Here is a 12,421-nt window from a genome sequence, read left to right as displayed (position 1 = left end):
GCAATAAAACTGTTTAAGATAGTAAATCTTAAAACCAGAAGAGGAAGAAGAGGAAGAAGAGGAAGAGGAAGAAGAGGAAGAACAGGAAGAGGAAGAAGAGGAGGAAGAAGAGGAAGAAGAAGAAGAAGAGGAAGAAGAGGAAGAAGAAGGAGAGGAAGAAGAGGAAGAAGAGGAAGAAGAGAAAGAGGAAGAGGAGGAAGAGGAAGAGGAGGAGGAAGAAGAGAAAGAGGAAGAGGAGGAAAAGCAAGAGGAAGAAGAAAAGCCAAGCACGACAGTGCGTGCCTACAGTCCCAGCCACTTGGGAGGAGACTGAGGCAGGAGGATTGCTTGAGCCTGGGAGTTCAAGGCTGCAGGGAACTATGATCACACCACTGCACTTCAGCCTGGGCGACATAGCAAGAACCCATCTCTTAAAAAACAAACAAACCCCTTCGCAACTCTGTATCATTATATCCAAGTTGTCAAAATTAGTATCATCAATTCTGGGACAAAACTAAAGTCTATGTTCTTGGAAGAAATATGCTTAAGTATTTGGGGCTCAAGGGACAAGTTGTCGGCAAGTTACTCTCATGAGCCTGCAAAAATAGTTCTATGTATATACAAGATGATAGAGTCAATGATGTGGCAAAACCTTAACACTTGGTAAATATCAGTGAGTATACCAGAGTTTATTTACTATTTTTGCAACTACTGTAAATTGGAAATATTTTCAAAATTTAAAGATTTTCTGGCCAGCTAGGTTTGAGCTGCCATAAAACCAACACCAAGGATCATTTATATAGAAACTAACTCTTTCCTTCAAACACAGTACAGGAGAATCTCTTACCATCTTGAATTCCCCAGGTATGGTTTAAAACGTCATTATTTGCCAACATTGTAAGTTTTACCCTGTAATAGTGAAATTTTCAGGTAATTGGAGCTGACCCCATTACATGACAAAATCATATAAATAACTTACAAATCTTTCTTAAATACAACCTTTGTCTTTGTTTCAAATTTGTTTTGTAATGATCAATGTAAGGCTTCACTAGATGTCTGTGCTTTTTCCTTCTCAAGTTTTTTGAGGGTATTTGTATAAACACTACAGAAAAGCTTAAAGTTTCTGTCTCCATCTAGTGGTTAGCTATTACCTTCTAAAGGCTTTATGTACCTGCTTTTTACAAAGCACTACATCCTACTGTGCTTCTGCGTTTGTTGAAAGTAAAGTTTGAGTTTCTTGTGAGCAGTGTTTTAGTACATACACTTCATTATTTCAGCTGTTCAAAAGTCTTTGTGGCCAAAAGTAGTTTTATGTGTTTCTGAAGATCAAGGTGCCAATCGGTATGAGAGTAGGATTTCTGTAATTAAAATCATCTAGTTGATAAAATGTTCTTGGGCCTCATCATCTTGACCTTAAGAGACCTCTCATAATTAAGTCTATAGAGACTATTAAAATAGTAAGAGTATCACAAAAATAGAGCAACAAGAAACAGCCACAAGCTATAATTTTTCTCTCTCCCCTAACTGCTCAACTGCTCTAAGCTTTTGGCATAGTGATTTTCAGTTATGTCCATATTTCCTTGAAGACAGTAGTATTTTTTTTTTTTTTTTTTTTGAGACGGAGTCTCACTCTGTAGCCCAGGCTGGAGTGCAGTGGCCGGATCTCAGCTCACTGCAAGCTCCGCCTCCCGGGTTTACGCCATTCTCCTGCCTCAGCCTCCCGAGTAGCTGGAACTACAGGCACCGCCACCTTGCCCGGCTAGTTTTTTGTATTTTTTAGTAGAGACGGGGTTTCACCGTGTTAGCCAGGATGATCTCGATCTCCTGACCTCATGATTCCGCTTGTCTCGGCCTCCCAAAGTGCTGGGATTACAGGCTTGAGCCACTGCGCCCGGTGACAGTAGTATTTCTTGATCTTTTCTGTTATAAGCCCCCATCCCAGAGAAAAATGAAAATCAAAATAATTATCCCAAGTAAGAGAAACACATTAATAAGATTTTGTTGGCATTCCATTTCCACCCCAACTGAGGTACTGCAATTCAATTCTGATACGAAACGCCCAGAGCTGGCATCAGACTGCACAGGTTTAACGCATCAATCCTCCACAATACTGCCCTCACTTCAGATGCAAGCCACAAGTGGGGTACCCAGGCTACTGTCACTTCTGACCAGCTACAAATTTGGGGTTCCCATAAACCTCTCAGGTTTAAGAACTTGCTAAAATGACTGACAGAACTCAGGAAAGCACTATGCTTCCCTAGAAAACACTATGATTAGTTTTACTATAGAAGATATGAATTAGGAGGGCCAGTCAAATGAAGGGATACATCGGGGAAGGTCTGGGAGGGAAGGCAGAGCTTCTGTGCCCCTGTCCCCAGAGAGGGGAATCCTTTCCCTCCCAGCACACCAATGCCTTCACCAACCAAGAAGCTTCATTGAACTGTGGGGTCCAGAGCTCCTCATCAGGTCCCATTTTGCAGGCATGGGTGACTACATCAAACAGGTCACTGACTGTGTCTCAATCTCTCAGGTCCCTCTGTAGTAGGTTTCTGGTTACCAGCCTACATCCTAAAACCCACCACACAGTCACCTCATTAGCATAACAGAGACACTCTATCACTCAGGAAACCACAAGGGTTTTAGACATTCCTTGCCAGCAACCAGGGGCAAAGGCCAGATAAATTCCTCATTATACCACGATCAGGCAGGATTGAACCTCTAAAGGTCACAAACCCCTGTAATATCGTAAGGTTTGTTCCCACACAATGAGAAACAATCTTTGCCCCTATTAAGAATGCATCCTCTAAGAAATGAAGAGACAGCCCCCCGAAATGAGAATGAAATTTTATTGTGTAAAGTTTATAGAAGTATGACTAGTATTCCTCTGTACGAAGTACACAACAAACAGTTTTAAATATAACTGAGAGAAATGCGAGTCCTATGACAACATTTGATACACACGGAACCATTGACAGACACTAAAAATGTTTTAAAATATCTTCTTTCTCCAAAGAGTCCATTGCGCATTTCTCAGAGTAGAGACGGGGACACATTCCAGGCAAGGTCACAATGGCATTTTGTTGCCCTCAATGCTGATTTTCACTGCGTGGGCAGATCTGCTTTTTTTCCTGATATCTGTGAACTTTCTCATCTGTTTATCCAGTCGACTGATACCCTTCTTGGAGGTCGCCTGAAACTAAGAGTGAGGGAAAAATTAAAGAGCAAACTACTGAAATACATAAGTCTAGTTTTGTCTTTCATCTTCTTATAACTGAAAGTTAGCAACCAGAAGAGCTCCTAGCTCTAGAATAACCAGAACGTGTGTTGATGACCTCAAGAACAGAGCCTACAGACTGTTCTAATAGTATAATAAGAAACGCATATTAAACTCTCAACGAAGAATAATTCTGTTGTCTGTGCTTTATTTTTAATTTTGCTGCAGTCCATGGAGGTCTCCTAGATGGGAGAAAGGGGGGGAAACAAACTATGATTCTCCGTATTCCATCATGTACATTACATTTTAACTGCATGCTTCTCCCTTTCGAAGACCAAATGTGGCGCTAACCACTTGACATACACTTTCAAACAGTGCTGGCATAGAAAAGAATGACCTAAAACAAAGTCAAGTCAGCTGAGAAAAAGCCTTAAGCGTAATAAATGAGGTTAGATGATTAGTAAAGTGAACCCCTAAGTGCGGGAGCTCTTGAGTTTTTAGACTTGGGGTGAATCCCTGCTCTGATGCAGTGACTTCTGTGACCCTGGGCAAAGCACACCCATGGTAGGTCCTCTTTCCAGAACTGCTGAGAGAAGGAAATGAGATAGTGATGTCAGATCCAAGCACAGAGGCTGAGCACATATAGTCAGTGTACAAAATAGTAGGAGCTATTACTATTTTACTATTTTACTACTTCACAAGCAACTAGATTACATTAAGTATACTTGACACAAAAAGAATATTAAGTCTTTACCCACTTGCCCTTTATGTTTAAAGGTTTGGTTTGGGGGCTATTTTATATTGAAAATACTGTCTTGCAAAGATGTGGTCTCCAAGAAACTGCCATCTTTTAGAAATGCTAGAAAGGTTTGCCGACTCTGTTGTAAAACAATTTAGATGTTTAAGAATGGTGAGTGCTTAAAAAGAGATGGGTTGGCCGGGCGCGGTGGCTCAAGCCTGTAATCCCAGCACTTTGGGAGGCCGAGACGGGCGGATCACGAGGTCAGGAGATCGAGACCATCCTGGCTAACACGGTGAAACCCCGTCTCTACTAAAAAATATAAAAAACTAGCCGGGCAAGGTGGCAGGCACCTGTAGTCCCAGCTACTCGGAAGGCTGAGGCAGGAGAATGGCGTAAACCCAGGAGGCGGAGCTTGCAGTGAGCTGAGATCCGGCCACTGCACTCCAGCCTGGGCGACAGAGCGAGACTCCGTCTCAAAAAAAAAAAAAGAGATGGGTTTTTCTAATTCTTCTCCCCATACGTTTACGAATCACCTCTGAAACTCAATTCAAAAGAATGCTAAAATAAGGTGGGGCCTGGGAGACACTCTGGGGTCAATACCAGCCTGGTGGGCTTCTTTTCTGTCCGGTAGCCTTCCAAATCTTATCCTACCTCTGGACCCAGCCTCAACCCCAACATGAAGCCAGCTGAGCACTAGGCAAGGAACTCGAAGTCATTCTTGATGAAGAGCCACGTTGACCTATCTTTCTAGGAATATCTCAATTCAAATATTACTCTGTATCAGTCTCAATACTTGGTATTAGTACTCTGAGTAAGCATAAAAAGTGTCAGATGAGAAAGAGCTATGCCACCATCGCACTATCTCCCGGATCTCCTGGACAGTCCCATATATCTGACTTCCTTTCAGAGGATGTGCCGTGATCTTAGTACTTGTACTCGGTCAACATCGGAAGCTTTACCTGCTCAAATCTCTGCCAACTACACAATTCCCAGCAGCTCCACACACTAATTGGACTCTCCTTCGCCTACTCCCAGGACCCTCACTAACTGTCTAAGCCCTGATGGATCCGTCTAGCCTCAGCAATCAGGACACACCCGGACCAGTGGGTTACAAAATACATGACTGGTAGTTGCAGATGCCTAGTTACCCCAAGTTTGAAAAGACAGACCATAGTACCTCACACACCGAGTTCAATGATCTCCCTTCCAGATTCATCAAGGGAACACTACACTTCCTTAGAAAGTCAGAGTGTGTGCTACACTGCTTCACCAGAACAAGACCAAAAGCAGCTTCAATTATGGCACAACTGTGTGAAGCCACAGTGCGAAATCACTCAAGAATGCTTACTCAAATGGATTTTTACCATGGTAAATAAAAAACCCAACAAGGTATAAAAGAATATGATCACAATGTCTCTTGGGAAAAAAACAAACAAACAAACAAACAAACAAAAACCCAGTAATATTGTCTATGCATACATATAAAAAAAAAAAAGACATAATCTAAAATGTTAACGTTAAGTTGAAGTGGTATTACACATGGCACTAATTTTGTCTGTTTTCTGTATTTTTAAAAGTTCATGAAAAAATAGCCATTGCTTTTGTCATTTTACTGTTATTTAAAAAGTATTCCATGGAGTAAATGAACATATAAAAAATACAATGTAGCACAGGTTACTACATTATTTAGGAGTAAAAAATCAGAAACCATAAAGGAATGAATAAACACATTATATTCATGGCCGGGCATGGTGGCTCCCGCCCGTAAGGCCAGAGGATCGCTTGAGACCAGCTTGAACAAGATGGTGAGACCATCTCTACAAAGAAATAAAATACGTAATAAAAAAAAAGCAAATTATAATTTGGTCATTTTCTGTGGGTGTGTACGTGTGTGTGTGTGTGTGTATTTTTTTTTTCTTTCTAGAGATAGGGTCTCATTCTGTTGCCCAGGCTGGAGTGCAATGGCAGGATTCTAGCTCACTGCAGCCTCAAACTCCTGGGCTCCAGTGATTCTCCCACCTCACCCTCCCAAGAAGCTAGGACTACAGGTGCATGCAACCATGCCTGGCTAATTTTTTAATTTTTTGGTAGAGATGGAGTCTTGCTATGTTGTCCAGGCTGATATTTAGTATAATTTTAATTAATGTCATCAGTAGAAAAAAAGACAACAAATATGTCAAACTGCTTTTGAATGCTAGGACCGTGAATAATTTTTCTCTTAGTACCTAAAAATTTTCTATAATTATAAAAACTAAGTTCAAGGCATATCTGGAAATACATTTAAAACCTCAAATTATTGGCCAAGCACGGTGGCTCACGCCTTAATCCCAGCACTTTGGGAGGCCGAGGCAGGCAGATCACTAGGTCAGGAGATTGAGACCATCCTGGCTAACACAGTGAAACCCCATCTCTACCAAAAATACAAAAAAATTAGCTGGGCGTGGTGGCGGGCCAGCTGCTTGGGAGGTTGAGGCAGAAGAATGGTGTGAACCCAGGAGGCGGAGCTTGCAGTGAGCAGAGATCGCGCCACTGCACTCCAGCCTGGGTGACAGAACAAGACTCGTCTCGAAAAAGGACAGAAGGGCAAAAAAGAAATGGGTGCAGGGGACATGGAGAGGTGGTCAGGGACATGGATATGGGCACAAGTAAGAAAGAAGAAAAGGAGAGAGAGGAGGAAGTTCTTGGCACAGAACTAGTCCTTCTCTACCCTTGATTTATTCTCAAGAAATAAGAAAGTACATTTTGTTTTGATAGTCACTTGACAGCAACATGAACTGGCAGGTAGGAGAGTGGAGTCAGTGGAAACAGCTGCCAAAGCAGGGGTCATGGAGAAGCACAAAAGGCAGGCAACACACAGACTGTATGTACTCCACAACAAAGGTGCCACTATTAATCTCAAAGCACAGCGGATCAGTGAGTCGGGCTTATGAACGTTCCAAAGTCTTTTTCATTTCTGACCACATTGTGAGTATGGGTTAATCAAATTCATCTCCTAAATATTTAGTGTAAGGCTTTATGCAATGAGTCCTCAAATGCATGTTGCCGAGCCACTGACAGCAGGAAAACAAGCTACTTCCCACCGAGAAGCCGCTAACCAGTTTACAGCCTGTAACACATATCACTGTAATTCTGGGTCCTAACAAAAACCTTTTTCATAAAAATGGGTACCAGTCAGGAAGACCCAAATGCATATTAGGGAAGTAATTATCTATTAGTCTCTAGGATACCGATAAAGAAAGGGGCTTCCATGTCAAAATTTCTAAATATTCAAGAGGCCTTGCATAGCCCAAGGTGCCTGTTAGGGTCATTATTTCGAAACTAAAAGCAGACGCGGCCTCTTCTGATTCAGAAAGCACACACACACGCGTTTCACTCTGACTGCTGACAATCCAAGCCCATGCACAGCACATGCTTCCTTGGGAATACCTCTCGTGTACACACTCTGGCAGGGCCAGGCCTACAGGGGCATCCTGTTGCCTTCAATGCTGAACTTGACAGCACGATGCACTTTGCTGAGTCGTTTCTGTTCTGCAAATCGCCTCTTATGCTTTTCCAATCGGCTTAGGCCCTTTTTAAGAATACCGGGCTAGAGGCAGTAGTTTGATTGGAGAATAAAAAGAGATTACGGAGAAACACTGAAGATCTACTGAGCAGTATTTACAGTGATAACAGAGTAAGCATCTACCCTAATTATTGCCAACGGAATTGCTTAAACTGTCTAAGAGAAAGGGAGAGGTAGGTCTGCTGAAGCATGTAAGCTCTGTTTCTCATGGTTATTAAAAAAAAAAAATTCACTGTATCAGAATACACCAGGTTTCAATTTCAAGCCTCACTTGAAGGGATTAATAAAAACAAACTTCTCTACCTGATAATGTTGTATTAGGTCTGAAGAAAAGTTCATCAGCAATAAACTTTAATCCTGGGTAAGACTTTTCCTTTCTCTATTGCTCAATTTGTGGTTTGGCTAGATAAGCGACCAGAAAACAGTCCTCTCTGAATCAGACAAGCCTTAAGAGCTACAAGGGTTATTAACGCATGAAGTAAAGAGTAAAATAGTAATCTGCAGGTGAGATCCACCTTGCCGATCCTCCACTTGCTTACCCTGGATGACTCCATTTCCACATTCCATTTGGGCCTGACCACATAGTCCTTGTTTGAGGGCATTGGGACCCTTGCCCGGGCACAGAATCCAGGATCTCCAGGTCTAAGAGCCCTGAAAAAGGGAAGAGGAAGAGCATGTTGCTTATGTGGCCAACCACACTGGGGCACACAGGCCATTTCGCACTACTGTTTCTACATCCACCCATTCAGCTGCAATGTTCGAAACTGCTCTGCTCCCCACCTCAGGTCACCCAATCCACCCTCTTGCCGCCTCTCAGCTAGCCTGTCACCACACACACTCCAGTGTGCATTCCTTGCTTCTCTTCCAAAGCCAACTTGCTCTGCATCTGCATGAATCATTTTCTCCTCTCCTCAGCTTCAGATATACTCATGCCCCTCTGCCTTCCAAGGCTAGTCCCACCAGCATGAATCCCTTTTTCTCTTGTCTAGTGGAGTCACTCATGAGTTCACTTGTGAGATGAGGAACTGTGAAGAACTGAGTCGTCAAATGAACCCCCAAAACTCTCAGTATGCCCATAAAGTAGTTTTTCAATATACAACTCCTACAGTAATTTTTAATGTTTATTTTTGTAAAAATCTTTTGAAGATAATTACAGATTCAAATGAAGTTGTAAGAAATGATACAGAGAGAGATCCAATGTCTCTCCCAATAGTAACAACTTGCAAATCTACAGTATAGTATCACAACCAGGATACTGATGTTGATACAGTACACAGATCTCATTTACACTTCCCCAGTTTCACTTGCACTCATTTATGTGTATGTATTTAGTTCTATGCAAATCCATGGGCAACCATGCTAGACTAAAATAAGATTACTAACCTTCCAAAGTAAAGCCTATCTATAGATGCCTGGGCATTCAAACCATTCAGCCTTTAGGTAACTAGTAAAGAGCGGATCTATGTGTGTCTATTGGGGATGGGGAGAGAAGGGTAAAAAATTCTCAATTGTTTCTATTCTCTTGTACAGTTTACCGCATTTTTAACCTTAGACTTTTTCTTTTTTTTGAGACAGAGTCTCGCTCTGTTGCCCAGGCTAGAGTGCAGTGGCATGATCTGAGCTCATGCAAGCTCCGCCTCCCAGGTTTGTGCCATTCTCCTGCCTCAGCCTCCCAAGTAGCTGGGACTATAGGTGCCGCCACCACGCCCAGCTAATTTTTTGTATTTTTAGTACAGATGGGGTTTCTCCATGTTAGCCAGGATGGTCTCGATCTCCTGACCTCCTGATCCGCCTGCCTCAGCCTCCCAAAGTATTGGGATTATAGGCGTGAGCCACCGTGCCCAGCCAACCTTAAATTTTTATAACCTTCATATACGTATGAACAGGTTAATTGGCTTGCCAAGAAAATTCCCTGTAACTCTTACTTTCCTTCTGAAGCACGGCCTCATCATCAACTTCCTTCTAAAACAAACTTGCTTCCTCTGGCTCATCCCCTATTCTCCTCTTGCAATCTGGATGCTGCCTGACTACCAACTCACCTGCACAAAGCCCTCTGCAGCACCTGCCACTGGCCCATGCTTTTGCCATTGCCACCACCAGCTCAGCCTCATTCCCCTCCAGGCTCTGCTCCAACACATAGGACCACAGCTGCTCATTCACCTTCACTGGCTACTCTGCCTGGCTATGCCCCCTTTCAAAATGGTTTAGTTCATTTCTTACTCTATACTTTCTTGACTGAACAATCTTTTCTATGGAGAGAACCATCAAATCTAGGTCTCTAGCCCAAACATCTCTTTACAAGTTCTAGACCCATAATATTTATAGGACTATCTCATTGGGCATCTCACATTTAATATGCTCAAAAGAGAACTTGCCTGTTTCCTCAAATCCACTTCTCCCTCCATTTTGGTGAAAGGTAATGACACTGTCTCAGCACTTAGGTTAAAATTTTGGCTGAAGTCTTTAACTCTAGACATCTTCTCTCCCACTAAGTCACCAACATATGACAGCTTTGCCTCTGCAGTATCTTCTCACCCCTCTGTTCCCCCACTACCACCTCTGTTTAGCTGTACCACTGCCTCAGTCCCACTGCCCTCCAACCCATCCTACACGATGCCATTGGCATCAGCATCCTAAATCAAATCAAACCAGATGGCTTCACATCCAGTCTCAAAAACTTTCTGTGGAATCACAAGGCATGCAAAAATTCCTCATCTTGATTCAAAGCCCTTCACTGGTCTATTATTTCCAACCTTATCAGGCCCCATACTACTGTCCAACCCCTTCAGTCTACTTGTCATTCCAAACACAGACCTGGCACACTTACCCCATGGCTTTACCGAAGACCTCCCTTTGCCTATCATCCTTGTAAAGACTTATACTTTTTGAGAGCATAGACTATTTTTAATTTGTTTTTAAATTCTCAGATCACAACAAGGAATCTAGCACTTAGCAAGCAGCAAAAAAATCTTTGAATGTTTTCTCAATTTTCCTTACATCCCCAGAGTACCCAATACAATGCTTTGTAGATACTAAACGTTAAAATGAAAGTCACCTCCAGTGAATGAGAACATAACATCATTTCATTTACTACTTTTCTTAAAGCAGCAAACGGAAATTCTCTACATAGTCTAGGAAGAAGACTTAACATTAAAACCTTACTTCTCCTCTCCTGTCAGCACCTTTTCCAGGTCTCTTCTGGGTGTCTGACCACCAGTGCTGGGAAAAAAGTAAACAAGGAGATACCAGGAATATTAGAACCTAATAACTCAGAAAAAGAGCAAACTAAAATATCAAACTTAGACCATAACTATTAATAGCTCTTTTACGATGGATCAGGGAAAATAACTCCTAATCTTTAAAAAGTACTACTCATTTTAGTATTCATCTGCATAACAGGTTTCCTTGTGGGTGAGCCGTAATTGCCATATTTGTAACTAATGACCCTGTCCTCCTAGATGCAACTGTATGTCCACTATATTGATACAAACCAAACCTATAACATTTTTTATTCTAGGAACTCAGAAATGGGACCCAGAAAGTTGTTTTCTGCAGGTGGCTGGAACACAAGCAATCAGTACCGTTAAAGAGGCTCTGTTCCAACAAACTGACCCAGAAAGGTCTGGTTAGGAGGACAGGACCCTGACTATACACTATCACATTTAAACGAAAAGGATATTGTGCATTATGTAGATATATCAAGCTGAGAGGAAAGGAAATTCTATCATCTTGCAGCTTTCCTAATGATCTTACTTAAAACTGAGTTACTACAACAATAACATGTATTCCACTTACTCATACCTGTTCCCTCATACCTGTTCATTCTTCGTCGTTGAGGCATCTGTTCTAGATCTCTCTGCTCCCTTTCTTCTCTTGTCATTCCTTTGTAGTTGGAGGTAAGACCAAATATAGGCCTAGACCACTCATCTGTAGTAAGAAAAAAATCAATTATTTTGCCCATAAAATTGCATTTCCTCTACCATTTTTTTCAAATAATTGCACCCTAGTGTGAGGGGATATTCTAGACATTTAGAATATTCTTTCCTTGAAGAGCCCATTATTTCAGAAGAATTTATAGGATAAACAAAGCAAAATGCCAGTATCGTGACTAACTCTGGCTGATTCAGAAAATTTAATGTAAAAGATCACCACAGAGATTTAAAGAAAGTAACATGTGACACACTTTGATAGTCAACAATTAGCTGGATTGACATTTCATAAAAGACATTTAAAATTTTTATTTATTTTAAAAGGTAAACTAATTTCTAAGTTTACTGGAAATACAGAGTCTTGAAATTCTGCTTTCTTATCCTAACCCAAAACAAGCTCCCTCACCACTACCTTACAAAATGGTCTATATCTGTAAAAACTACAGTTTAACAGTATGGATGGAGACTCTATACTTCATTAAGTCTAATGTAGCTGCTACAATGACCATGAAAGAAAGTACATGCCACTGTTCAGTCAGTCAAAGTCCAGGAGCCAACTGATGCCTTTGTTCTGAGACATAATGTAGCTTACCGCTATATTTAATACACTATACAAATAAGAAAGGACCTTTATAGACCGAACATGGGTGCTGTCACACAAAGAAGGAAGCAGGGGTTCTCAGGGGTCTACAATCTTTTAAAATCGCCCCACTGACCCCACTTATGGATTCAGAATCACCGCTGTAGTGAGTCATGGACACCAGTAGGGATATTCTGCTTTTCTCAGTCTGGGGCAAAAAAAGAAAGTCGCAAACCCACTGCATAAAAGCACCAAAAGTTTCTCACTTAACAGGCGGTAAACTGCAGACTACTAACAAGATCAAAGACAGTAGTATATCTCTGTTTTATAGAAGAAATTTACATTTCTCTAAAAGCTTTTGACAAACTTAGCAATTCAAAAGAAAAATAATTATTATATTCAAATGTAGTAGTTA

At 41.5% G+C, this 12,421-nt stretch overlaps 1 protein-coding gene across 34 annotated transcripts in view; it reads right to left on the bottom strand.

Annotated features, from left to right (window-relative positions):
* Positions 1-2,811: 2,811 nt before the first annotated feature.
* The window catches only part of IWS1 (interacts with SUPT6H, CTD assembly factor 1), a 46,909-nt gene continuing 37,299 nt past the window's right edge, over positions 2,812-12,421 (bottom strand). For 15 of the 34 annotated variants that reach the window (XR_012421036.1, XR_012421038.1, XR_012421039.1 and 12 more), the window contains 4 exons: positions 11,313-11,424; positions 10,660-10,716; positions 8,037-8,148; positions 2,812-3,175 (listed from right to left, as the gene is read on the bottom strand). Coding sequence is in view for 20 of the 34 variants with exons in the window: in XM_005572873.4 (XP_005572930.2) it covers positions 3,044-3,175; positions 8,037-8,148; positions 10,660-10,716; positions 11,313-11,424 (413 nt within the window). In the remaining 14 variants the exon portion in view is untranslated. Of the gene's footprint in view, positions 3,436-7,361; positions 7,522-8,036; positions 8,149-10,659; positions 10,717-11,298; positions 11,425-12,421 lie in introns of all 34 variants that reach the window. The other 19 variants (XR_010580210.2, XR_012421037.1, XR_012421031.1 and 16 more) reach the window with 5 other exon arrangements.

Source organism: Macaca fascicularis, chromosome 12, assembly GCF_037993035.2.
Source record: "Macaca fascicularis isolate 582-1 chromosome 12, T2T-MFA8v1.1".
Lineage (NCBI taxonomy): Eukaryota > Metazoa > Chordata > Mammalia > Primates > Cercopithecidae > Macaca > Macaca fascicularis.
This window is presented reverse-complemented; position numbering and strand designations above follow the sequence as displayed.